The 27,684-nt window shown below is 52.0% G+C and overlaps 1 protein-coding gene across 1 annotated transcript in view; it reads left to right on the forward strand.

Moving 5' to 3' along the window:
- DGAT2 (diacylglycerol O-acyltransferase 2) overlaps window positions 1-23,340 on the forward strand; it is a 31,937-nt gene extending 8,597 nt beyond the window's left edge. Inside the window, exons 2-8 of the mRNA XM_040489396.1 lie at window positions 6,552-6,680; window positions 12,000-12,107; window positions 12,500-12,570; window positions 18,902-19,106; window positions 19,724-19,898; window positions 20,282-20,484; window positions 22,151-23,340. Coding sequence (XP_040345330.1) covers window positions 6,552-6,680; window positions 12,000-12,107; window positions 12,500-12,570; window positions 18,902-19,106; window positions 19,724-19,898; window positions 20,282-20,484; window positions 22,151-22,305 — 1,046 coding nt within the window. The 3' untranslated portion in view covers window positions 22,306-23,340. The remainder of the gene's footprint in view (window positions 1-6,551; window positions 6,681-11,999; window positions 12,108-12,499; window positions 12,571-18,901; window positions 19,107-19,723; window positions 19,899-20,281; window positions 20,485-22,150) is intronic.
- The last annotated feature ends 4,344 nt before the right edge of the window (window positions 23,341-27,684 follow it).

Genomic DNA, 27,684 nt, shown 5'->3' on the forward strand with positions numbered 1-27,684 from the left:
TGACTCACCAAGGCCACACTTCCTGTAGGTTAGTGGCCACCTTCTCCCGACGCCCAGCCTCTCGTCCTCTGCACCTTTTCCAGGCTGGCGTGCCCCCTCCCCAAATGCCAGTGTGAAGGTGGCTGGAGGAAGTGGTGTGGGCCGTCCTGAGGCATGACCCACAGCTGTCCATGTGTGCTCCTGCCTCGCGGAGGCCAGCCTTGCTCAGGGCCTCCTCTCCACGGGTCAGAGGATCCCCTTGTCCCCTCTAGCTCATCACTCCAAGTTATTTTCCTTCATAGCTCTCATGCGCGCCTGGCATTACATCACACATTTACGTGTAGGTGTTTTATCTGTCCCTCAGCAGGATTCAAGCCCCTCAACAGGCACGACACTGTCTGCTGTGTTCACTGCCATTTTCCCAGTGCCAGGACAGTGCCCGGCACCTCGTAAGTGCCCAGTGCCTCAGGCCTTATCTCAGTCCCCGCCCACCTTCTCCCAGGAGGCCGCTTTTGGCTACTCAAGCCCTTTCCGGCTTCCCTGTTTTCGGCTTCTGTTTTTGGTGCACGTGAACCCCGTTCCTGGGTGGTTAGCCTGCCCTTTATGATTAATTACCTCTGAGCCTTTGGTCCCACGGTTGCCCCCAATCGCAGCACCCACTTTTCCTTCCTTTCACCTCCCAGATCTTGTCTTCAAAGCCCTGTGGAGGCCGTGCTCCCTCCTTGGAGCCTCCTTGGCCAGTACCTCCACTCTGCCCCTCTTCTCATAACACGCAACCTCAGGACCGTGCACATCTAGGGAAATTTTGCGCTTGTTCCCACTCTGCGCGATGGTGGAAGCAGTGACAGTAGCTTCCGACAAATCATCCGACAAATGCCAAATGTACCATACGTGCATTTTTCCCCCATTTACTCTTCCCAGCAATCCTGTAAGGTGGGGATCATTCTCCTCATTTTATAGGTGAGAACACTGAAGCTGAGGGAGGCTAGGTGACTTGCCTGAGGTCACAGAGCCATGTGGTGTAGAGCTGGCCAAGGGTCCTTTCTCAGATTAAGGGGATTAGAGCTCAGATCCTGCCCCTGCATGTACAAGGGAAGTCCGGGAAGGCCTGGTTTCATCAGCCTGGGCGTGGCCTCCCGGTCACTGTGCTATCAGATGTTGGGCAAGAAGGTGTTCGCACACCCGTTCCCACTGCCACCCCAGCCTGAGCTCTGGGATGGAGGGTGTCTGGCCCCACTGCTGTAGGCAGCTGTGGCTTAGCCCTGGCGGTGGCAGCGTGACCTGTGGGAGCATGTGGGGGTGGAGGCCACATCCCTTGTACAGCCAGCCCATGGGAGGATGTCCCCAGTAGACTCGGGGCCCGGTTTGGGGCCAAGCAGGTGGCCCTCCCTCGGGCAGGGGCGTGTTCCTAAAGTCTGGGTGTGCACTGGCTTGTGTCATGGGGACCAGCCCTCGTTGGCTTGGCCTCACAGGAATGATGAGGGACGCAGAGCCCCAATACCAGCCTCGAGTCTTAGCTCTCTTGTACCCTGACCTCAGGCGACGGGTTTAATGTCTTTTGGCTTTAAGTTGCCTCAGTTTCCGTCTCTGTGAAATGGGGCTTGCCATCCCTGCCTTGCCTGCCTTCCTGGGGAGTGCCGTGGGACACCGAAGCCCCATATAGATGGGGTGGCTTCCTTGCTGGGTGTAAGAGAACTGCTCTGGGCTTCTCTGGCAGTTCCACTCCCTCTGCCCTCCCCTGATCTAGGAGCAAACGAGCTGTGTAAAATAAATGGTGAGATGGATGGTGCCTGCCTTGGAGCAGCTAGTTGAATTAGCTATTGGGAACATTTCTTCACAGGACTCGTGAAGTTAGCCTGTAGCTCGGCTTGTCTCCTTCCATGAAAAAAAATAAAAAAAAAAGATGTGGGTAGTGGGTTCTGTTTGCATCACAGCGGGGAACTCACGTTCAGGGAGGGAGAGGGAGGCCCTCTGCCCCCCTTCCCCACCTCCACCCTGGCCAAGGTCCTCATTGAGGGCACTGGGGCCTTCCTGTCAAGCCACTTCCTGTCCACTCACTCGGACATCCAGGCCTTCAACTGCATCTGCGGCTCGTGGTCTGTTCATTCATGTGTAAACCTCTGTGAGCACCGTCTCTCACCAGGCCCTGCGTAGGGCACATGGACGAGTCAGGTGTGAGCCTGGCACCCAGCAGACGCTGGTAGAGGAGGCCGGCCAGCAGGACTGGTGCTGAGAGGGCGGGGAGGGTGCTTTGTGCTGGGGAAGGCCAGGAGAGGGCGGCGTGGGAGCAGAGTAGACTGAGCTAGATGCTGTCACTCCCTGCCGGCCCCACCCGGGGCTGGAGGACAGTCAGGCTAAGTGTGAAGGCGGTGGTGGTGGTGGCATCTGATTGCACACCAGCTTCTGCCACAGCCCGGCAGAGGAGCTGCTGGCAGCTGGGTGCTGACCCGAGGGTACCCAGCTGAGCCTCACTTCCCATCTGCTGGGCAACTGTACCAAGCCTCTAGGTGGTATCCCCAGGAGTTTGAGCAGTCGCAGAGATCGCTCATTTTACAGATGGGGAAACCAGCGCCCCGACAGGTAAAGTGACTTGGCCAAGGTAACACAGGAGTTGGTGGCAGAACTGGGACTGAAACCTGGAGGCCTGCTACCACTTCACTCACTCCACAATATGCCTGCTCCTGGTTTTCCCCTATGAAGGAAAACAGACCATTCATTCTCCCCATCCCCTCCCAGCTTTCCCCCCACTTGGCTGTGGGGAGAAGAGAGAAAGAACTCGGGGGGACCTGTGGCATAGGAACAGAATCCAAGCCAAATCCAATTTGCCCGAATTGAGTCCAGCTGTGCCACCCTCTGGCTAAGTGACCTTGGCCCTGTCACTTTTTTATCACCTTCCAAGTGGGAGTGATGATGCCAAGCTCACAGGCCTGGTGAGGAATCCGAGCGCCGGTGGATAGTACTCTGTGGGTCACGTGGGCAGCATGCCTCTCACCCAGCCGTGAAGAGAGGCAGCTGGGGGGCCTGAGGAACAGCCAGATCAGAGACCTGCTCCTCCTCTCACTCAGCAAACCTGTCTCAGTGTTTGCTCTGGGCCAGGCACTGGCAGGCCACTGGGAACCCAGACATGGATCAGACCCAGTCCTGGCTGCATCATGGGAGAATAGATTTGTAATCTGCGGTTAGTACGAGGAGAGGGGCCATGGGACCCAGAGTGAGGACTCCTTTTCTCTCTCTTATTTCTCTGTTCCATGGGCCTCTCCTGACTTCATTCCAGACAGGCTTTCTCCACGGGCAGGGGACAGGTATGATGGCTTCTGACAGTTCCAGGCTTGCATGGGCTTCAGACTTCATAATCCCAGGGAAAGAATGATAACCTCTCTGCAAAGGCTTGGCTATTCTGGGTTTCAAAGGACGAGCTGCCTTATCTCATTGTCAGGGTCTCATCAGGTGGGCAATGCAAAGAGGGGCTTTCCAGGCAGAGGAACAAAGGCTTGACGTCTCTTATGTTCATAGGAGGCTTCCACTGGGGCTGGGGTTGAGTGTCATGGGTAGGCCAGCAACAGGGCTGGGTTCTGTGGTCAGCCAGGCTGGGATGGTCTGGCCCAGAGGCAGCTGAGCGGGCCAGGCCTGAGGAAGGAAGGCAGCATCCCCCTGGCCTCCCACTCCGGGTAGCACCTCACTCTGACTTCCAGAGAAACACCTGTCACTTCTCAGTGCACTTGGCATTTCCTACTTTGTTGCAGAATGGGCTGTGGGAGATAGTCGGGATAAGACAGGGTAGGAACAGGCTGGGCAGCGTGGAAAAAACTGGCTCTGGCCGCTTGCCTTGGGGCTGGTGTGAGACCCTCCGGTTCCTTCTTTCTGTCTGGTTATTAGGGTGAGGGTCACACACCTTCCAGCACTCTGGCCACATCTAATTGTGAGATGAGCTTAGCAGATGGATTTGGATTAGGCATGAGGAAGAACTTGTCTTTTCAGTTGTTTCAACAGGGGATATGTCACCAGTGGGGAATTACTGTGTGGCCTCTTCCTAAGCAGGAGAGCTCCATATGATGAGTGGGACCAGTCGGCTGGCCCTCACCCAGAGCCCTTTCCTTTTTTTTTTTTTTTTTTCTTTCAAAGACTGTATTTTTAAGTAACCTCTATACCCAATGTGGGGCTCAAACCCATGAGATCAAGAGTTGCATATTCCACCGACTGAGACAGCCAGGCGTCCCAGTGAGCCCTTTCCTTAAGCACTCCTCAAGCTGCTGACCTCAGGGTCCTGTTTGCAGTAGGCATTGGTCCCACGACCATTGCCTTTTATTCCCTGCCCAGCAGAAGGTGGAGGTCCCAGCTCTTTCCCCCACCTCCGCCCCTGCTCCAGACTACCCTACCTGGGACTTTGGACTGAGGATCTTGTTAAAATGCAGACTTTGATTTGGCAGATGCAGGCTGGAGCCTAGATTATGCATTTCTAGACCGCACTTGGATGAGGAAGGTGCTGGAGTATATTCTGTCTTCTCTGCAGCCACAACACCGGGACCCAGACCTTAGCTGCCACGGCTCTTACTTCACTTCATCCAGCACAGCTCAGGAGGCAGAGCCAGCAGCAAAGCCATGACTTGGGAGGCCAGCCCTGGGATCAGGGGTTCAGGCCTGTGCTTGGGCCACACTTCTCTCCCCCATGTATTTACACAGGCCTTTCCCCACTTCTGGACAGGTTTGCCAGGCCCTGAGCATAACCTGTCTCAGATCTGCTGTGTCCCACGTACAAGTACAAGAGCCCTTTGTGCTTGGCACCTGCTGTAGGGGAAAGGGAGGCACCATGAGCCGGGAGCAGGAATCCTGGGTTCCAGCCCTAGCTCTACCTCCTACTGCCTGGGTAACCCTGAGCAAGTCAGTGCTCCTCCTCAGTCACCTGAGCATCCAATGGGGCCCTACTCGTTGACCCCAGGGGGGCCCTCAGGCTCTAGCATGGGTTTTGGGAAAGTGTGAAGGTAGAAAGGGCCCGTGGTGGTAGGGTTTTTATTTAGAGGGCCAAGGAGCATTATGCCAAAGCCTCTGGAATGCCTCTGTGGCCCAGCTTCATTTGCTTTTGTAAGTTCACCTATGACCCACCTCTACCTCAGTTATGCCCGTAGAGTATACAGGGCTACCCAGCACTCATAGGTGCCATGCCCTGGGGATATGGCAAGGAGCCTTGGCGGTCTTGCCTGGGTCAATAGTGAGTGGAACCGAGGTTTGAATTGGCGTCTGGGTCTTCTGCTGTTCCATGACCCCTTCCTCTGATCCATTAGACCAGGTACAGGAGACAGGACTGGTATGTTGTCTTGAGGTCTGGTGTTATCTGTGTGTCTCCTAAAAGTCAAAGCAATTGTTAACTCTCAGCAGATGAGGGTTATGTCCCTTTCTAAATTCCGCTGTGACCTTGTTGCTGTCCAGATTTTGAAGAAATGCAAAGGCTTGAGTGTAAGCCCCTAAACCCTCTCCCAGCAGTAGGCCAGGATGAAAAGTCAAGAGACCCTCAAAGACAAGATTGTGACTCAGTGCTTGGGCCTTGCAGAGTGGCTGGTGTGAAGGAATGTTTGACCAGCGCACAGGAAGCACTCAGTGAAGACGTATAGAGTACAGGGTATGCAATTGGGGCTCAGCACATGTGGGGGTTTGAAGTGACCCACTTCCTTTGGCCCAGATGCTGAAAGAAGTAGGCTATGGGTGAGGAGCCTCACCCACGCTCTTCCCCAGTTCTGCCTTTCCTGCCATCACCAGGCTTTCTGGTCCTACTGCCTATTAGCCACTGGAGTCCAGGACATCATCCTGGGGGCACAGCCAAAGAGCCAATTAAGTGGGCACATTTTGGCCTAACTTCTAGGCTTGGCACCTGCTTGGTAGCAAACATAATTACCGCCCTCACTATCCCAGGCTTCCTGAAGCTCACTGGCCATGAGGTCCTTTAGGGAAGCAAAAGCTCCTGCTCCGTTCCTCTCTGGGCCCCAAGCTCTGGGCACTGAGATGAAGCCAAAAGTGTAAATCCCTCCGAAGGTGGTAATGGTAGTGGTGGTGTTGGGTGGGGACAAGAGGGCTCAGACTGCTGGAAAAGGGGTCGTGAGGATGAGAGGGGGCAGGGACTGGGGTACTCAAAGTACACTTGGAGAAAAAAAACATTGCAAGTTGGATATTGAACCTCTGTCCTTGGCCTCACAGGCACAGATAGTAAAGATTAAATATTTGTACTAGATCCAGATAAAGGATAAGGACAGGAGTTTGATTGGGGTGAAAGGGGGAGGGAAGAGAACTGGAAATTATGGAGAGCTTTCCCCCAGCCTCTTTGGATACTTCATTTGGTCTCCAGAATGACTCCATTCCCAATGGGTATCTGTCAAAGCTGGGGCACAGGGAAGTATGCGAACAGCCCGGAATTACAGAGCCACTGGGTGGCAGGGCTAGGATTTGAACCCAGGGCTGTCTGATTTTGTGGCCCATGCTCCTCTCACATGTAGGAAAGTGTGTATGTGGGGGTGGGTTCGTGCTGGGAACTCTGAGGCTGGAAGGAAGGGTGGCAACAGGCTGACCTGTCCCCTCTGCTGCAGGCACTGGTTCCAGCATCCTCTCCGCCCTCCAGGACATCTTCTCCGTCACTTGGCTCAATAGGTCCAAGGTGGAAAAGCAGCTGCAGGTGATCTCGGTGCTACAATGGGTCCTGTCCTTCCTTGTGCTTGGTAAGCCAGGGCTTAGCGGGTGAGGGCAGGCAGGGGTCTCCCCAGCAAAGGTGAGAGCAGGAGCTCTGCTCTGCAGGGGTGAAGGGTAAGAGCATCTCTTGGGTGCCCGATCAAGTGCTCTACCCGTAGGCATGGGTGAGGACTCAGTGAGATGCAGTGGGAGGCGGTGGTACAGTTCCCATTTCCCAGATAGGAAACCCAACTCTCACGTAAGGTAAGTAACTTACCTCAGTCACAAAAATTTGAATCCACCTCTGTAGGACCCCCAAAGCCTGTGTTTTTCCCACATGCCACACTGCCTACCCACATCCATTTTCCAGTAGGTGTGCAGCTTTGCTTTAGTGTGGTACGGTGCGGGTTTGAGTCGTGACTCTGCCACAGGCAAGCTCTGTGACCCGGAGCTCTCTGAAAGTGTTTCCTCTTTGCAAATGTGACAAAAGTGCTGCTGACTCCATGCGTCCTTTGTGGGACTTGAAGATAAGGGATGAGAGCCTGCAGCACAGGGCCTGGTCACGGTGGGCCCCCGTTGTATGGGAGCTGCTGTTGGGATGTGCCCTCAGACCCCCTCCCAGCTGTCGGTACCCTCTGCCCGACACAGTCCCCAGCTACTCCCTCTGGCGCATTTAAAGCCTCTCTCTCTCTCTCTCTCTCTCTCTCTCTCTCTCTCAGCCCCTCCCCTGGCAGTGCTTTGGCTACTACAGGTCCAGCTTGGTCAAGCACTCGTTCCCTGGCCCTGGGCTGCCAGACCAGGGTTGGGCTGTGGGGGATTGTCCGGGAGGAGGAAAGGGCCCCTGTGCGGGCCAGCCCCTACTCTCCCAGCAGCCTCGCTTCTTCCCCAGGCTCCTGTGTTCTCAGCATAGTGAGTGGCCTCCCAGCAAGTCAGGGCAGAGTATCACAGAGCACATTCCAGTGCCTGTGGAGAGTCCTTCGGGGCACACCACTCTTTAAGATTGTCCGGGCTGATGGAGTTTATCACGAGTTGCCCTGTCAGTGCAAAGCGGCTGTCCTTCCAGGAGGCGTGGGGGCCTCTGAGACCACATTTCCAGGGCAGTTCCGTGCTGCCCCTCCCTTCCTTTGGCGGGCAGAGGGATGGGACAGGGTGCTGTTTATCAAGCCCCCACAGTGTACCAGGCACTTGATGCGCCTTTCCTTGACTTTCTACTTCACAGGTGAGGAAACGGAAGCTTAGAGGCTCGGTGACTCTCCGAGACTGTGAAGCCCGTTAAGTGGCACAGTTGGGATCTGGGTAGAAGCCCAGTGCACCCTCCAGGGAGCCCACCTTCCCAGAGAGCTCAGAGTTAGTGGACCTGGTCTGAAACAGCCCCTTTTCACCTTTAGGCCCGAGAGTGGGCTTTAGGGAGAGGACCATGAACCCTGCAAATTAGGTGAAGAATTATATGTGAGAATATGTGTACCTTTTTCTGGGGTGAAGGGCAACTACGGTCCTCAGATTCTTACAGGGACTTTACGAGGTCAACACCGGTCTGGGGAACAGAGCCCATTAAACTGGCTCCCTTAGGGCTCAAACCGCCACCTTGGACTACATTTGGCCACTTATAAGGGTCCTAGAGTAGAGAGCCCAGAGGGGCAGAGCCTTACCCAGAATGAGGAGGAAGTAGTGGGACCAGGACAGGACCCCATGGGCTACAGCCTCCCAGACACCTGCGCAGCCTGCTGTAGCAGGTCCCTCTGTCCCCACTCGTACCAAGAAGCCCCCACTATCCCCGGCTTAGTGGGTCAGAGCGTGGCTGATGGGGAGCAGAGCAGCAGGTAGAACCCCAGTCCATGCAGTGTGCAACAGGGACTGGCCTCAAGTTGAAGGTTAACAATTGATCAAGTCCAACATAGCCCAGAAACCGGCCCAGCATCTTCCCAACGCCCTCGTGTAGGTGGGACCCAAGCCCGGTTGGATGGGTAGGTGTGCTGAGCTGCCGCTAATTATTGCCCTGGGCAGCCCGCCACTCCTTCCTGCTCCCACCCAAATCTGCTGGCAGAGGCTCATCCCGTGTTACAGAGGCTGCTCTGGCCCCATCGCCTACCCCTGAACAGAGTGACTCTTTACCATTTTCGTGCAGTCGACTCCTCTGGCCTTGTGGCAAAGGCTATATGACTTCCTCAGCGTGTTTAAATGTGTCATGCAAAGGATAGGGGATTTCAGAGAAAACCAGTGATATTGAAATGTAAATATGTGTGCATTTAAGAAATCGAATTAGATGTACAGTAACACGTGTGCCTCTCTATTATTACGTTAAATAGAAAGGTCTAGCAGCAGGCTTAATGATTACTACAATTTTTTTTTACCGTTACTATAATTCTTAAGTAGTGATGAGAATAAATCATTTTTTAAGATATCTGCCACTGCTGTAGATGGGATACGCAAGCACCTTTGTTCTCTATTGGTGTCACTGCTAATCCTACGGGGGTGTGTTACACGCGTAAATGAAGGAAATACGGAATTTCCCTAAGATATGGGTACAAATTAAAGGTGTTATTTTGTTCCCCATCCAAGTCTATGGATGTCCAGAGGGGACACTTAGCTGTGTGTTAAGCTCTTTTTCACATCGTCTCATGTAACCTTCCCAACACCCTATGAGAACATTGAGGCTCAAGGAGGGGCCGCACCTGATGAGTGGTGGGGCTAAGGCTTCACGGAAGAGCACGTCCACACTCATCACGGGCCTGCTGCCTCCCTGCCACTGAGCAGTCACAGGCCACCCTGCTCACAGGCCTTGGTGACGAGAGTTTTGAATCACCAGCTTCACCCAGATGTGGGGAGGGGGCGATTGTGAAGGTGGCTGTGGGCCTTCCACGCATGGAACCAGCAGGGTCTTTAAGTAGTTGTTTTCACTTCATGGACCCTGTGATGGGGCTTCTGGCTGCAGCCCTGTAGCCCACGATGGTGAAGCAGGGAGCCTTTTGTTCAGAGGACTGGGGTCAGGCTCTGAGAAAGGAGGCCATTTCGTGGGTTCAGGTCATTTTTTGTTCAGGAAGCCTTTTCTGGGCTGATTGCTAGGGCTGGAGAGGTAAGTAGGGCACTGTTCCAGCTCCCAGGGAGCTCAGGCTGAAGGGCTGTGTGCAGGAAGTAGTCTGGCACATGGTGTGGACATGTGGGGTTAGGGAGAGTGGCCACCTGGGCTGAGAAAGTCCAGAACTAGCATACAGTCTCTAGATTCTCCATTGGTTCTCTCTCTCTCCATCCAGGCTGCCTTAGCACCAGAGTGAGGACAGTAGGTACGGATTCTCACCCTCCCAGAGAGCCCAGACATTGAGGCAGTGGGGCATCGGGGCCTGTGGCTCAGCATCCCCTGGTCATTCTTCCCCTTAGGAGAGTTAGGGGTTTGATGGCAGCTAGATTTCCAGGATGCTCAAACCCTAGCCTGAACCTCAGGGCCCTCCCTGCCCAGGCCCTACCTGGAGAATCCGCCTGGCCTCTGAAAGAGCTTGGGTGCCTGTTGGAGTCTAGAGGGCTAGAATGGCCCTTGTCCCAGCCTTAAGAAAGGGCACCAAAGGCAACTGCTCAACAGTGTGAGTGACTTTGTTAGTGACCTTAACTTAGGCATAGCCACTCACCAAGCTGCTTCAAATACTTCCCAGTTTGCCTTTAACAAAGTTTTGTAGACTGCAAACGCTTCCCTAGAGACTCACCTTCCCCATCTGTGATGTCACGCTCCTAAGCTGGTCCTGAAAAGCTGGATGCCCGGTCACTCTATGTTCATTGCCCCTTCCAAGATAGTTGTGCTGTATTCAGCTACCTTGAGAGAGGTTAGCTCAGGAGTAGAACAGGACTGGATTGTGGATGACAAGGGCCCACCATTTTCCTGCTCTTAGGCTCATGGAGAGTCCGTCCAGACCTCCCCTGTCCCTCATTAAACCAGAGAAGGCTCAGTATAACGGGAAGAAGAGAGGGCATGGGTTGCAGAGCCGGGCAGCCCTGGAGCACCCATGACCAGCACAGGGCCCAGCAGAGTGGGCATACAACAAGGGTTGACTTCGCCCCCTGAGCAGTGGAGAGGGTGCTAGACGGAAGCCACGCTTCTGCAAGCATGAGTACCTGCTGCCCCAGCCCTAGACTGAGTGCCAGGGAGCAAAGAAGATGTGCCCCCCTTCCCTAGTGTGAAGAATTCAGAGGTGAGAGATCTGTGTGGAAGGGTAGTGTGATACTGGAGAACAGATCTTGAAGAGATCTGGTCTGAGCTAGACCTTGATGGCTGGGTAGAAGTGGGAAGAAGAGAGGCCCTGAGGAAGCCGTCTAGGGGCCAGCCATGAGGTACACCAGCTCTGGCACAGACCTTCCTTCCTTTCTGTGCCATGGTATTCAATGTTAGGGCCAGGAGACCCAGAAAGGAGTGATTGCATGGAAGCTGGACCCAGACAGTCATCTGGGGGCCCTGTTGGGGTTTTGCAAGGGGGCCTATGGGCTCTGGGCTTTGGCCTGGGACTGCCTGCTGCTCCATTATGTTGGTAGAAGACGGCCCTCCTCCTGGGGCAGGAATCCATCTCAGGTCCCTCTGGTGGCAGTCTGGGACTTCTGATTTGGGGTGAATTTCTTTTTTTTTTTTTTTATTTTTAATGTTTTTTATTTTTTGAGAGGGAGAGTAAGAAGGAAGGGGCAGAGAAAAGGAGGGACAGAGGATCCAAAGCAGGCTCTATGCTGACAGGCTGACAGCGGGGTTCAAACTCATGACTGTGAAAACATTACCGGAGCTGAAGTCTGAAGCTCAACCCACTGAGTCACCCAGGCGCCCTGATTTTGGGTGAACTTCTAAAGCCTGGTGCACATTATGGTTTTACTGGTCCAGCTTGAGTTTGAATGCTGGCTCTGCCACCGTCCTGCTGGATGACCTTGGGCATGTTACCTCCTCCTCGAGCCCTGGTGTTCTCATTTCCAAAATGGGATAAAGTCCCCCGGCCTCACACATGAGACAGTGGCTCCACCCAAGTCCTGAGATGTAGAGGCACTTGGCAGGTCCCGCCCTGTGTCCATGGTAACGGTGGGAGGGTGAGGTACTGGGGTTGGGAGAATGTGCGAGGAAAGGCCAGAAAGATCAGCTCCAAGGATGGCTTCCCCAGCACTACTGCCCAGACCACATGGAACCCATGAGCCCCTCGACACCAGGGATGCCCATCAGAATCTAGATGAGGCTCTTGTCCCCGGGAGCCTGCTCCTCACCAGGCTGTGGCTACAGACCTTCTCTGCCCGCGGCCCCAGCTATGCCTGGGTCCTGTCATTGGTGAGCCTTTGCCCAGGGGGAAACGGAGCCCCCCCCCCCCACCTGGGGACCACAGGGCCTGATCTGTGGCCATCTGCTTCCCCACCAGGAGTGGCCTGCAGCGCCATCCTCATGTACACATTCTGCACCGACTGTTGGCTCATCGCCGTGCTCTACTTCACCTGGCTGGCCTTTGACTGGAACACGCCCAAGAAAGGTGAGAGCACAGCCTCCCAGCCCCACCCCCTCGCCCTTGGGACGCTCCCTCCTGCCCACCGTGAACTTCCTCAGCATGAGTGCCACCCCTTTTTCCTTAGCACTTACTAAGGGGAAAGCCTGGAGCCAGCCCAGGGGGTGGTCTGAGGTGTTAAAAGCCCCTCAGAGGGCACCACCCAGGTCCTCAGAGGAGCTCCCATTCAGTCAAGGGTTTGCATAACGTGAGGGAACAAAGGTGGCAAAGGGCCTGGCAGGAAGGGGGGAGGAGATGCTCCACAGGGTGGTAGGCCCCCAACTCAGGGTTTCACAGGGGCTCTGTCTTATCTGCCTTGCCCACGCGTCACCCGCCCCTACTCCCACTCCTTCTCAATGCTGTATTTTGTTTCCTGGAAGGTGGCAGGAGATCACAGTGGGTCCGAAACTGGGCTGTGTGGCGATACTTTCGAGACTACTTTCCCATCCAGGTAAAGACTTGTGGGTGTTACCTTGGGTATCAGGACAGAAATGGTTGAGAAATCAGAACTTAAGCCTTAATTCATCCATCCACAGTTACCAAGTGTGCTCAGCTGAACCATGTGACCACTTCCACTATGAACATATGTTCATATTCTACCCCAACTGATGCAGGGTTTGAGGCAATTTGGGATACATACAGTGTGATACCGGGTAAAAGGAAAAGTCAAGACTTGAAGGAAAAAATACTAGTATTTCAGCCATACGAGTCCAACAAAGTTGCAGAGGTTGAGCTTCGTGGTCAACTCTGAGCTTCCTGGCAGCCAGGGCAAACATGGAAACATGATAGTTGTTGGTTTTTATTTTGGGAAAGGAAGAAGCTTGCAAGTTTCTTGGGGAAACAAGACTTGTTCTAGCATTTGGGTAAAAGAGGTTTCGGACACTGAGATCCTTCGTGATAGAAGGAGCACATACAATAGATATTATGGCCGTTGCTTGTCTGCCTTTGAGTCAATATTAAAGGCACAACTTAAAATGGCAGTGATTTATCAAGAGCAACACTAAGGTAGTTTCAAGTCCATCTGACCTGAACCACGGGTGCAACTTAAAGCAGTAAGTGTGGGGGGCTTTTTTTCCTTCTGAAGCTCTTGGAGAATATCGCTTCTCTCGGCCAGTTGCAGGTAGGTCGCTGGGGCTCATGACCCTGGGAATTAGGGCCCAGGAAATGAGATGTGCAGTGAGAGAAGAGCGAGGCCCTGGTTGCTGAAGTGCTCAGGGGAGGCTTCTGGAGGACGTGCTCCTAGAACTCCATCTTAAAGAGGAGTAGCACTGAAGAGGCATGGAAACCAATGAGCACATAGGCACCTGAGTTTGAGAAGAAGTCTGGAGTGTGGGGGATGTTGAAGAGGTAGAGTGGAGAAGGAGGATCTCCATTTATTGGGAGCTTTCTAGAAACCAGCACCTTTCTTCAAGGAGTTCCCTTTAACCCCCACAGTACCCTGTGAGCGGGTATTCATTTTATCCCCCTTTCACAGAAGAAAAGCCTGAAGGTCAGTGAGTAATAAAGCTGAATGAAGCTAGGAGCAATTTGAGCTGAAGTTCCAATTACTGTCTTGCCTCAAGTCTGGACTGTTCCCTTCACAGCACACTGTCTCCCTATACGGCAGAGCTGTAGGAAATAAGCTCACGTAGGTACTCAGGCTTCCCTCAGGCTTGGAGGATGTAGGCTCGAAGAGCCCAGTATGACCTTCTCAGTGAGGCACCATCCCTACCAGCATGCAGTCTCCCCATAGTCTCCCCAACGTAGTCTAAACCTAAGTTGGTCTCTGAGTTTTCTTTTTCTGTATCATTGGCTGCTCTGGTACACACTGGTCTTCTAAGCACCTGTCTTCTCTGGGGCCAACCTCAAGGTCCTGATGGTATAAATGGTGGCTTGGTCTGGACTTCTTCTCATCTTTTTCTGGCCGTCGGCCGACAGTTTACAAGCCAGGCTGGCAAGGCAGAGGCATGTGGGCCATGGTGCATGTGGGCAATGCTGGGGGGTTGTAGCTAACTCTGGCAGAATCCTGAAGGTTTTTCCTGCAGGGGAAAGACCTGTCTGGCCAGCTCGCTGAGCATCCCAGCGCTGGCACACCCTAGCTGCTTAGGGTAACCCAGCAGAAGGCAGTGGGGTTTGAAAAGCAGAAGCAGTGTGTGTGAGAGTGAATGTGTGCAGGGTGGTGTATGCTTGCTGTTGTGAGTCAGCGACTAGACATCCTGGCATGCTGCCCGGAGGAGGTGGCCAGGTAACCCTCCATTCCTCCCCACTGTACTCAGTATTGGGAGGGCGTGCCCTTGGCACACCCCAGTCTGAGCCAGTTTTCCCAGGATCCTGGGGGCCAGAGTTTCCACTCCTGCCTTTCCCTGACTCCATCTCTCTGGCTGCAGGGGGTTCAAGGCTGTTGTTGCTGGGACAATACTGTATCATAAGACCCAACCCACTCAGTCTGGAAGTGAGAAAACTGAGTCCCAAAGAGGGGCAGGGTCCAGTCCAGGTTGCACGGGAAGTCTGTGCCAGCGTTAGTACTAGAATGCAAGCCCCAGGCTTTTCCCCACTAAATTCCTATTGCCTGTTTCTCTGGAAGAGCTGCAATGCCGGATTTCCCCATTGGATTGAGCCCCACTTCCTGGGTCTCCCTCTCTCTGCCTGTGGTTAGAGACCTGGGTTAAGTTCCTGCTCTGTCACTCTATTCATTGACCAACAGTTTTTGTTCCCTGTACAGCACTGGGCTCTGTGCTAGGCATGGGGACACATAGGAGTCAGCCCTGGTCCCGTTTAGGTGGGCTCACGATCTGGCAGATTCTGCTAAACTGTCACTTTCTGCCCGTGGGACCACAAGACACACTTTCTCAAGCTCGCTGAGCCTCGTTAGCCTCACTTGCAAAATGGAGCTGTTATTATAATAAAAAGTGGTCAATTATGATTGGATGTGAGGGATTATGGCCTCTGTTCTCTCTGCTGGGACCCTTACCTCAGGGGCCAGGCCCCAGTGATTAGAGCAGCCTATCCCTCTGGAAACTTCCTCAAGGCCAGTAGCCTCCTCCACCCAGAACAGGATGACCCAGTGACCCTTGGTCAAAGCTGGGACAAACAGGTGCCCCTCCCACTGATGTCCACATTTCCAAAAGAACCAAAACAAACCCTGTGTCCCTTTTCACACTTCCATTCCAAGAATTCACCTGGGAGTTGGAGCTGCAGGGCACATGTGAGCTGGCCCTGGGAGGGCCCCTAGGCACCAGGACCAAAGCCAGCCTGGGCATGAGGCAGGCCAGGGCATTGAGCCTCAGCCTGGGCTCTGCGCTTACCTATTGGTGATCTTGGCCCAGCCCCTGATCCTCAGGGCTTCAGGCTCCTCTTCTGTGCAGGGACGGTTTGACCTTAGTGTCTTCACGTCAGGGCTGACGCCCTGTGGTGTTCTGTGTGGCCCTTCTGGTCCTCCCGCTTCTCCTGGCCTCATATCAGTGGTTATGGAATGATCTCTGGCTGTACGCACCCACCCACACCTCCCCACTCCCTTCTTTGCATGGCGCTTTGCCACTAGAGCAGCTCAGTGAGCCCTCAGAGCCTCCCTTCTCCCCCCACAGGAGAGCTCATGTGTTAGCGGCAGCCACCAGGACCACCAGCTACCTGGAGAGGGAGAGGAAGTGCCTGGGTCACTAATCCCTGAGGAATAGGCAGGATCTTTGGAGAGGAGATTAGAAAAGACTCTCTGAGCTTAGAATTATCTATCTGTCCATCTGCTCATTTCCCAGACGGTCCTACTGAGGCCCAGGGAGGAGGGACTGTCCCGAGGTCCCAGAGCAAGGCAGGAGCAGGGCAGGTATAGGAACCAAAGCTGTTGGCTTCAGGGCCCATGTTCTCCCTCCTACGTTCCTCTGCCTTCATGCAATGCTGTGTAATAAGCTTAGGCAAGTCTCTGCTCCTCTCTGGTTCTGAATTTCTTCCTCTGTTTGGTGCCAGGGTATGACAAGCCTATCTGCGCACCTTTCTTGCCCTAGGAGGCAGCGTGGGAGAAGCAACTTGCCAGGATGTGTTCCTCACTCATGTTAGCAAGCAGGCCTGGCCTGGGAAACTTCTGGGGCTGCGACTCTGCCATGGGAAACAGGGGACACAGGAGCCAGCGTGTCAGTGCCTTCCTTCTCCCTCCAGAATGGACGCTCTGTCCAGCCTTGGGGGGCAGGGGAGTGTGGCATGAAGACAGATCAAAGCCGACCAGATGCCTGTTCTTCCGGTGACTGCCCTAAGGGCCGTTAACCTGCAGTGTACCTCGGGGTAGCACACTTAACCAAGTGCCCCACCAGATAGACACATGGGGGGAGTTGATTTAAAGAGCCAGCTGGGCTTCCACCAGGTGGCGCACTTGATCCCAGTGGCTCAGAGAAGAGCCCACTGGGTGGCCTGGTCTAGAGGTGGTGTAGGATTCGCTGCAATCTCCTTTCTCTAGGCCTCAGTCTCTACCTTGTGATCAAAGAAACGGCCTAGGTCAAGGTTCCTCCAGCCCATTCTAGGTCTTGGACTCCCAGACCCAGCATTCAGTCTGGGGCAGGTCACCAATGCGGTGCTGGCTGCTCAGTTCTTACCTTGACACCATCCCATCACCTAGAAGCCAGCCCCAGGGTCCACTTTACTGCGAGCTAGTGTGGTGGGCATACCTGCTCCTCAGGAGGCAAAATCTCGGAGCAGTTTCCTTGCAAGGCTCGTGTAAAGCCAGGCCCCCTTTACAACCCCTCGCTGCCCCCTACCCAATAGTCAGGACCTACACTGCTGCTGTTTCCCGTTTATGTAGGGGGCGGCTTCGAGTTGGTTGAGTTCTTGAACAACTTGAATGTGCTTGCCAAAGGCAAAGAGGAAGAGGAAGAGGAAGAGGAAGGAAGGCCCAAGCAACAGCGGGTGAAACTCATAGGGTGTTGCTCGCGCACATTCTGGCAGTTACCAAACTGGGAATGGTGCCGGCCACCATCGACACCATCCCCCTCAGGCCTCTGTCACCGGAAGATTCAGATGTCAGCTTCCCAGGGCCAGCCACCAGCACCCCCTCGCCCCAGACTGAGCACAAGATCCTTCCCTCAGATGGGGGTTCCCAAACCTGGAGTCGTGGTAAATCCGGGCTCCTGACATTCTGCCGTTGGCCCATGCCTTGCCTCTAGCTGGCACCAGTGCAGGGACGTGGGTACTTTCAAACACAGCAAGTAGGAATGTTATCGGTGCCACCCCTCTAGAGGCAGGGCAGCCCACAAGACCAAAATGTTCATACCCTTTGACCCAGGAATTGTATTTCTAGAAGTTTGTCAAACAATCAGATATGTGGACAAAAATAAGATACTTATGGAAGCATTCTTTCTGAAGGAAATTTTAGAAGGTTTTTAAAGATCCATCAATCGGAGTTTGATTATAATTCTATTTTGTACAGCATAGCTGTGTGACAGAATAATGCAGCCATGAGAGACATGTTAATGAGGGATCGTGGTAGGAAAAATAGTTATGATATGCTTGGTAGAAAAATGATATCAACCATGTGCCCTTAATTTTGTGGTTTTTAAAAAAGAGCATCTGTGTATTTGAGTGACAAAAGGATTCAACACATTAGAGTGGTTTATCAGGATTGGAGATAGGACAGGTACTTTGGATTTTCTTTTTACTTCCCTGTATTTAAACACAAATTTGTCAATGTTTATTTTTATTTTTGAGAGAGAGACAGAGCGTGAATGGGGGAAGGACAGAGAGAACACCAGGCTCCAAGCTGTCAGCACAGAGCTGACACAGGGCTTGAACCCACGAACCATGAGATCAGGACCTAAGTCAAAGTGGGACGCTTAACCGACTGAGCCATCCAGGCGCCTCTCCTGTATTTTTTAAAAAATGTTTATTTATTTTTGAAAGAGAGAGAAAGAGAGAGTGGGGGAGAGGCAGAGAGAGAGAGAGAGAGAGAGAGAGAGAGAATTCTAAGCAGTCTCTGCACTGTTAGCACAGAGCCCGATGTGGGGCTAAAACTCACAAACTGCGAGATCAAGAGTGGGACGCTTAACCAACTGAGCCACCTAGGTGCCCCTTTTCCTGTATTTTTTAAATGCTCTATGATTATTTATTACTTGTCTAATCAGAAAAGAAGTGATGTTTTCTGAGCCAAATGCCCTTGCTTTCCATCCCTTTCAGTGCCTCTACCCCTACCAAGTTCCTTGCAATGCTGGGTAGGTGCCTCAGGGTATAGGGAAACTATACCACCCACCCCACCCTCCAGGCCACCAGCTCCAGGGGAGGGGGCAGCCCTCATGGAAGCCAGTCCTTCTTCAGAGCATCCCAGCTTTGTTGATAGTACCACAGGTCAGCTGCCTGGCCGTACAGCTGATCCCCCACCCCCACTGCGGCCGGCACAGGGCTATTGCTTGCCTGACTCCCCAGCAACGCAGCTGAGCCTTGCTGCCTGGAAGGACGTTTCCATTCAGGCCAGCTGCATTGTCCCTTTTCTGCCCTAACCGAAGGATGTGGACTTTACCCCAACGAAAACTGGACACCCCTCTTTATCTGAGAGCGGCAGGGGTTGGATGAGGAGAATGGGTCCAGGAGGAGAGCAGGGTACAGATAAGGGGACCTGTTGTGTCTGGCTGGAGAAGTAAGGGCATGAGAGAGAAAGTTTCCCCCTCCCTTCCTGGGGACTCACAGTCTAAATGCCAATTGCCAAGAGTCTGAGGTCAGGTGTGCAGAGACCCTCCGGTCCTTCAGGCCCAGAGTCTCATCGGGCATGACACACGCAGTCCTTCCCCTGTCTCCTGGCAGTTTCCTCTGACCTGAGTTGTACCCTGCAGCTGGTGAAGACACACAACCTGTTGACCACCAGGAACTACATCATTGGATACCACCCCCATGGCATCATGGGCCTGGGTGCCTTCTGTAACTTCAGCACAGAGGCCACAGAAGTGAGCAAGAAGTTCCCCGGCATAAGGCCCTACCTGGCCACGCTGGCCGGCAACTTCCGGATGCCGGTGCTGAGGGAATACCTGATGTCTGGAGGTGAGAATCTGCCTGCCCCTGCTGCACTCTTGTCCAGGCCTGAGCCTTTCCACTGAGCAAGGTGATAGAGAGGTCAGGAAGCCCATATACCTTGCCCCAGCGGCTGGTCCCGTGCTCAGAGGTGCAGTCGGCCATAGGCATGGTGGGTCAGGCCTGAGCAGGGTCATTCGTGCATCCTTCAGGATTCGGCTTCAATAACATCTTCCCTACGATGCTTGCTCTGACTCCTTTTCTGGGCAACCCAGCCCCTGTGCTGCCCTTTGCACAGCCTAATCACTTTCTGTGGATCTGTCCTTATCCACCGGCCTGCGGCCCCTGCCACCCTGATTCGCTGGGATCCCCAGCACCTAGCAATAGCCTGGCAGTGTTAGGACCTCGGGGAATGTTTGCCAAATGAACAAGTTCTCTAAACAACCTGGTATCATTATCTCCATTTTACACATAAGTAAGCCAAGGCTCAGAAAAAGAAATAGCTTACGCAGGGCCATACAGCTTCTAGTGGCTGGGTTAGGTCTGGAGCCTAAGGCCAGGGCTCTTTCCGTTTATGTTTGGCTGTATGAAGGGGGTAGGGAGTGCATTTATGGGCAGCCCTGACTCTATGTCCTTCTCCCTGCCAGGCATTTGCCCTGTGAACAGGGACACCATAGACTACTTGCTTTCAAAGAATGGGAGTGGCAATGCCATCATCATCGTAGTGGGGGGTGCAGCCGAGTCCCTGAGCTCCATGCCTGGCAAGAACGCAGTCACTCTGCGCAATCGCAAGGGCTTTGTAAAACTGGCCCTACGCCACGGGTAAGTGCCTCCTGCACACACATGCACACGCGTGCACACCAGCATGCACATGCATGCACAGCCCTCCAAAGCTTTGTTTGGCCCAAACAAAGCAACTCCTTGCTCCTAGAAGCAAGGCCCAAACCCCAGGAAGGCATAGATGGGAATTTGCCATCCTGTGGGAGAGGAGAGGTTGGATGCCAGAGCTTCAGACCAAGTTTGCCCAAGTGTAGCCTGAGTGTCTGAGTGGGGCAGAGATGCAGCCTGTGTTTCCTGGGCTCCTGCAGGTGGGCTACAGGCCAAGCTCATGTGCAAGGATGTGCCCTGGGGCCAAATAAGTCATGCTGCTGGGAGATCAGAGGCCAGCAGTTAGGGTGTGACTGACTCTGGCTTCTCCCTTCCAGAGCTGACCTGGTTCCCACCTACTCCTTCGGGGAGAATGAAGTATACAAGCAGGTGATCTTTGAAGAGGGCTCCTGGGGCCGATGGGTCCAGAAGAAGTTCCAGAAGTACATTGGCTTTGCCCCGTGCATCTTCCATGGCCGAGGCCTCTTCTCCTCTGACACCTGGGGGCTGGTGCCCTACTCCAAGCCCATCACTACCATTGGTGAGCTCCCCTGCCTGCGGCCCCTGAACTCGAGGTGCCCCACTGCTAGTTTGTGGTAGAGTTAAGATTCACATGCAGGCCCTCTGGCTCTGATGTCCATGCTCTAAACCATGCAGCTGTGGACATGTTTGGGTGCTGATGGAAACGGCCAGTGGGGGTGGAGATAGTTCCATCACTGTGAGCCAAGCAGCGCCAGATGAGAAAACAAGACTTAACGGTCCGTGTTTGCAGGGCCCAGGAGTCTGTCAGGGAAGATCAGGAAGACCAGTCTGTCAAGCAAAGACCAGGAGGGGGTGTGAGGGGAACGTACAGGGTGCTCTGGGGGGTTGCAGTGGACCTCCAAGAAGCGGTGACTCTTCCACTTCTAACTGAATAGGAATTATCTAGCAAAAGACAGGAAGAAGAGAGGTGTTTTTTGTTTTTTGTTTTTTGTTTTTTTGTCAGAAACATTAGCTTAAGTGAAGTTCCCGCAGCAAGATTGTATAGATTTTTGAGGAACAGAAAGAAAAACATCAACATGACTGGAGCATAGTCCTCTGAGAAGTATAGCAAAAACTGGCAGCACTTGTCCCTCAGCTGTGTTGTTCTGGATGTGTGTGTGTGTGTGTGTGTGTGTGTGTGTGTGTGTGTGTCTCACAAGCCAGAGATCACACAAAAGTGTGTAGGCCGCAAGCCATGGACTTTAGGGACCAAAGCTCACATAGATATTTTGAGTTATCAGGGTCAGGTGTTTTGCTTTGTATTTGTACAAAGACTAACTGCCTGCATCTTGTGTGACAGGACCCAGACTCACTCTTGACTCTTGTTACGTGCAAATCCTATACCCGGTCTGACCACTCTGATCAGCAGGGACATATCCATGCACACGTGTGGCTGGAGAGGGACAGGCTCCTGTGGGCAGTGTGAACTAGTTTGCTCTTCACCTTAAGAATGGAAAGCTACTTGAGGGCTTTGGGGAGGAGAGGTTCAGAGTTGCATTTTAAAGTGATTCTTGGGCTGCTGGATAGAAAATGGGTTAGAAGGGTCAAAAATGGAAGCCACAAGACCAATGCGGGATGCCCCTGTGGTAGCCACTAGGGACGAGGGGAATGGCAGTGGTGATGAGAGAAGGGCATGCACTTGGGAGAAATTTCCGAAATGTCTTTGCCAGGACTTTGGGATGAGTTGAAAACGGAGATGCAGAAAATAAAGCAATGAATGGATGTATGAATGTTGGGCTCCTCCTCCCTCAGCACACTTTTCAAAGCATGTCATGTGATTTCAAAATCCTAATCAAAGTCCTATGAGGAAGGAGCCCCATGTGACAGGTGAGGGAACTGAGGCTCAGAGAGGCAAAGTGACTTGCCTGGAGCAGACCAAGAGCAAAGCCATTACTTGGTCCCATAACTCTTACATGGGACCTTCCAACTGAGTGCCTTCGGAGCAGCCAGTGTTGATCCCACCTGCTGCTTAGTGACTGTGTGGCCTGAGGCAGGTCCCTTCCCATGCCCTGGAGCCTCCCATCTTCTCCCCTGTAACAGGGACAACCTGAGGTGGAGCGCGTTTGGCACAGTTCCTGGCACATGGTTGGCACGTAGAGCAGGGTCACTGCTATCAACATCATGGTAGACTCTCAGGGGGGCCCGAGTGGGTTGACTAACCAGAGGCCTCTGCCCCATCCCTGCAGTGGGTGAGCCCATCACCATCCCCAAGCTGGAGCACCCAACCCAGCAGGACATAGACCTGTACCACAGCATGTACATGGAGGCCCTGGTGAAGCTCTTCGACAAACACAAGACCAAGTTCGGCCTCCCGGAGACTGAGGTTCTGGAGGTGAACTGAGCCCGCCCTCAGGGGCCAGCTCCTAGGAGGAACCAGCTACAAATCGTTTTCTACCAAGTTCTCGAATGCTTTTTTGTTCTGTAAATTTGGAAGCGTCATGGGTGTCTGTGGGTTATTTAAAAGAAATTATAATAATTTTGTTAAACCATTACAAATGTTAGGTCTTTTTTAATAAGGAAAAAGTGAATATTTCCAACTCTTTTAGTTCCAATTTGTCCTGTTCTAGGTGGTGGCTGACGCATTTGGGCCTTTATGGTTTCTCAAGCAATCCTTCTTCTTCCTTCCCCAAAATTACAGACAAAACTCAGTCCTGGTTAACTGGGAAAGAAGGACAGCCACTGGCGACTCAGACCGGGGTTAGGTTATCTTCTTTTCACTTGCAGGATGAGGGGCAGGAGCCACTTCTAATACAAACACCTCTATTCTAAAATACCTACCCCACACTTAACTGCAGGCCTGGCCCCTCATACCAACGGGAAGACCTGGAGGGCACAGATGTCCCCAACTTGAAGAGTGCAGTAATGAGCATCTGGAATGCTCCAGCTCCAGTCCAGTTAGTCTTTTAAATCTGAGGCCTCCAGGGTAAGAACCAGGGTGGCGATCAGCCTGTGCTAGGGACAGCGCTGTCCCAGATGCACTGCCTCCAGGATTAGTCAGCCACCATGTTGTATAGTTGGAGTGACTAGTCTTCCACAGGGTGCTGACAACATGTGCCCGGGACAGACCTGGACTTGGCCTGATTCACATGTTTCCCAGTGGCCTCGGTTTGTTTAGCCCATAACCCAAGTATGAGTGTGAGGAAAGGGTCCCTCATCCTGTTCACAGAGGGGCCTGGCCTTCTGAGCATGACATTGGTCTTAAGACAGGAGGCCCCCGAACCCAAGCCTCACATATTTGTGCCTTTCTGAGAGGGGAGGAACCGGGGAAGAAACCCAGCCCCTCTGTGTGTTCTGTTTTCTCTTGATGAGATGATTGTCCCATGTCACACTTTTGTAAATTCCAAAACGAATAAACGAAAACGAGAGTTCTCTGTGAGTTATTGCTGGGACTTCACCTGCGTCTTGCCCCTGACACTTGGGGAGGCTGTGGCCCCATCTGGGCTCCCTGCCAAGCCTTCCCCCTTGCTCTTTTGGTCTACGTGGTCTACACGCCATACGGTAGTATTGGTTATCTTTTCCTGCGTAACAAATGACTCCACAACACAGTGGCTTCACACAACACTGGGTCCACCACACAATCTGGGAGTCAGTAGCCGAGGTATAGCTTAGCAGAACCCTCTCCCTCAGGGCCTCTCGCAAGGCTACAGTCAAGATAATCAGACGGGCGGCAGTCGTCCTCATGCTTGACCAGGGGAGGACCCACTTCCAAGTTCATTCACGCAGCTGCTGGCAGTGTTCACTTCCTCACTGGCTATTGCCCAGAGGCCACTCTTGCTTGCTTGCCACACGGGCCTTTCCATGGAGTAGTTCATGGAACACAACATGGCAGCTGGCTTCATCAGAGAGAGTAAGCAGAAAGAGTCAGAGAGAGAGTGTGCAAGGTGGAAGTCACATTCTCTTATAACTTCATCTCGGATGTGATATCCTGTCACTTTTGCCATATTCTCCCCATTAGATCCAGCTCACACTCAAGAGGATGATACACTGAATGAATGCCTAGAGGCAAGGGTCCTTGGAGCCCCCTCACAGCTGTCTACTGTGTGTGGCAGAGGGTTACTGTCCACTTTTAAGGTCCTGAGATGGCAGAACTAGAAGGGTCCTCCGTGGATCACTCAAGCCATGTTCCTTGCCTCTGGCCTCAGTTATACCACAAAGAGGGAGAGCTAGCCTGCTGTTGCTTTAATGATTTCATGCCACACCCTGGTCCCCCAAGATGCCACCTCTCTCTGTTCTAATTCCATTTGATTCAATGAGTACTACGCAGCTGGGAACCCCTCTTAGGTGAGACCAAATGACCTCATTCCAACTTTCCCACCGCCTAAGTTTCTTTGCCATTCATTCATCCACTTCAAGGACTGCTCCTCTGTGCATACAACATGGCATGCCTGGTTGAACTGGGACCTCAATGTCAACCTGGGATTTGAAGGGTGACTAGAAGTTGGCCAGGAAGGAAATGCAGGGAAGAGCAGCAAACAAAGACAGGGGAAACAGCACTGCTGAGTTGAAGGAGGATGTGGTGGTAGATGGGTCTGCAATGGGGCTTGGTTTGGAAAGGCAGGAGAGTTGATGTCTCCACAGTGAGCGGGAGGCCAGGCGGCAACAGGAGATACCCTCAAGGGGCAACAGAGGCTGAATTCTGTAGCACTAGGCAGGCCTTAGGCCCCCAGAGTTCAGGTCAGAGGATTTCCTTGAGGATGGAGGAAAGGCCTGCTTTCTGATGACAGTTTCAGCCCCACCCCAGCCCCAGTCTGAGATTAGCCATGACCTTTAGCCTCTGGCCCCAGGCTAAGCCTGGCCCTAACCTAGGCCACCCCACAAAGATAGGCCATTACTCTCAGCACTAATTTTTTAAAGATTCAACACCTATTGGGCATGAAAGAACTCCTTCATCTTTGCTTATGAACAGTGACAATAAGCAGGCCCCAAATACATCTAGCAGCAGCCTGTGCAGCAGCCTGTGCAGAGCAATGGGGCCGGCGTGGGGGGGGGGCGGTTACTCTAGGTAAATGCTGTGAACATTGCCTCTGGCTGGGAGTTGTTACCTTGAGAGAGGGAACATGATCCTCCTTTTCCAAAACACCCTCTGCTTTTGGACTGCGGGGTTAGGGCTGTAGTCTCAGTCGGAAGGTTGTCAATTCCATGATTCTGCTTGTGGTTCACAGACAAGGCCACTAGGGGGCACTGAGGATAGCTCTGAGGCAAATGCCACACAGCTTCCCCTTTTCACATTTTGGCATTTAAGTACTCCTACTCTGGGCTAGAAGCAAGGGATAGTAAAATCATGGACTCACAAATACTCAGAGCTAGACAGGAACTCTTCTTTTTCCAGGGTTTTAAGGTAGAAATGTAAGAGCTCTTTTTTCTTTTTTTTTTTTTTATTTTTTTTTTTTTATGTTTATTTATTTTTTGGACAGGGAGAGACAGAGCATGAACGGGGGAGGGGCAGAGAGAGAGGGAGACACAGAATCGGAAACAGGCTCCAGGCTCTGAGCCCTCAGCCCAGAGCCCGACGCGGGGCTCGAACTCACGGACCGCGAGATCGTGACCTGGCTGAAGTCGGACGCTTAACCGACTGCGCCACCCAGGCGCCCCTCTTTTTTCTTTTTTAATATGTTTACATCTATAAGACTTTCCCTAAAACTGCCTTAGCTGCATCCCATAAATTTTGGTATCTTGGGTTCTTGTTTCATTTATTCCAAAGTTCTTCCTAATTTATCTTCTGATTTCTTCGTTGACTCTTTGGTCACTGAAGAGGATGTTGCTTAGTTTACACATATTTGCTATTTTCCCCAATTTCCTTTTGTCACTTATTTCAAATTTTATGTCATAGAACAAACTTTGTATGATTTCAATCTCTTTCAATTTACTGAGGCTCCTCTTATGACCAAATAGATGATCTTTCCTAGAGAATGTTCCATGTGCATTTGAGAAAAATGTGTATTCTACTCCCACTGGGATCAGTATTATAGTGGTAGTATTATAGTGGTAGTATTTTCCAGATGTCTGTTAGATCCACTTGGTTTATAGTGTTGTTCAAGTCATCTAGTTCCTTGTTGGTTTTGTTGATGGTCTGCCTAAGCATCCTATCCCTTATTGAAAATGGGGTATTGAACTACCCAAAGCAGTCTACACATTCAATGCAATCCCAATCAAAATTGCACCAGCATGTTTCTCAAAGCTAGCACAAACAATCCTAAAATTTGTATGGAACCACACAAGACCCCGAATAGCCAAAGTAATACTGAAGAAGAAAACCAAAGCAGGAGGCATCACAATCCCAGGCTTTAGCCTCTACTACAAAGCTGTAATCATCAAGACAGTATGGTATTGGCACAAAAACAGACACATAGATCAATGGAATAGAATAGAGAACCCAGAATTGGACCCACAAATGTATGGCCAACTAATCTTTGACAAAGCAGGAAAGAGTATCCAATGGAAAAAAGACAGTCTCTAACAAATGGTCCTGGGAGACCTGCAGAAGAATGAAACTAGACCACTTTCTTACACCATTCACAAAAATAAACTCAAAATGGATGAAAGACCTGGATGTGAGACAAGAAACCATCAAAACCCTAGAGGAGAAAGCAGGAAACAACCTCTTTGACCTCAGCCGCAGCTATTTCTTACTCAATACATCTCCAAAGGCAAGGGAATTAAAAGCAAAAATGAACTATTGGGACCTCATCAAAATAAAAACATTCTGTACTTCAAAGGATACAATCAACAAAACTAAAAGGCAACTGACGAAATGGGAAAAGATATTTGCAAAAGACATATCGGATAAAGGGCTAGTATCCAAAATCTCTAAAGAACTTACCAAACTCCACATCCAAAAAACCAAATAATCCAGCGAAGAAATGGGCAGAAGATATGAATAGACACTTTTGCAAAGAAGACATCCAGATGGCCAACTGACACATGAAACGATGCTCAATTCATCATCAGGGAAATACAAATCAAAGCCATTTTAGCCACACAGGTCAGAGTGGCTAAAATGAACAAATCAGGAGACTATAGATACTGGTGAGGATGTGGAGAAACGGGTACCCTCTTGTACTGTAGTTGGGAATGCAAACTGGTGCGGCTGCTCTGGAAAACAGTGTGGAGGTTCCTCAAAAAATTAAAAATAGATCTACCCTATGACCCAGCAATAGCACTGTGAGGAATTTACCCAAGGGATACAGGCATGCTGATGCATAGGGGCACTTGTACCCCAATGTTTATAGCAGCACTTTCAACAATAGCCAAATTATGGAAAGAGCCTAAATGTCCATCAACTGATGAATGGATAAAGAAATTGTGGTTTATATAAACAATGGAATACTACTTGGCAACAAGAAAGAATGAAATCTGGCCATTTACAGCAACGTGGATGGAACTGGAGGGTATTATGCTAAGTGAAATAAATCAGTCAGAGAAAGACAGGTACTCATATGTGGATCTTGAGAAACTTAACAGAGAAGATCATGGGGGAGGGGAGGGAGAAAAAAAGTTACAAACAGAGAGGGAGAGAGGCAAACCATAAGAGACTCTTAATTACAGAGAACAAACTGAGGGTTTATGGGGGGCAGGGGAGAGGGGAAAGTGGGTGATGGGCATTGAGAAGGGCACTCGTTGGGCTGAGCACTGGCTGTTGTATGGAAGCCAATTTGACAATAAACTATATTTAAAAATAAATAAATAAAATGTCCTTAAAGTGCTCAAAAAAAAAAAAAAA

The sequence above is a fragment of the Herpailurus yagouaroundi genome, unplaced genomic scaffold, assembly GCF_014898765.1.
Source record: "Herpailurus yagouaroundi ecotype Mexico unplaced genomic scaffold, PumYag 180, whole genome shotgun sequence".
NCBI classification, from domain to species: domain Eukaryota; kingdom Metazoa; phylum Chordata; class Mammalia; order Carnivora; family Felidae; genus Herpailurus; species Herpailurus yagouaroundi.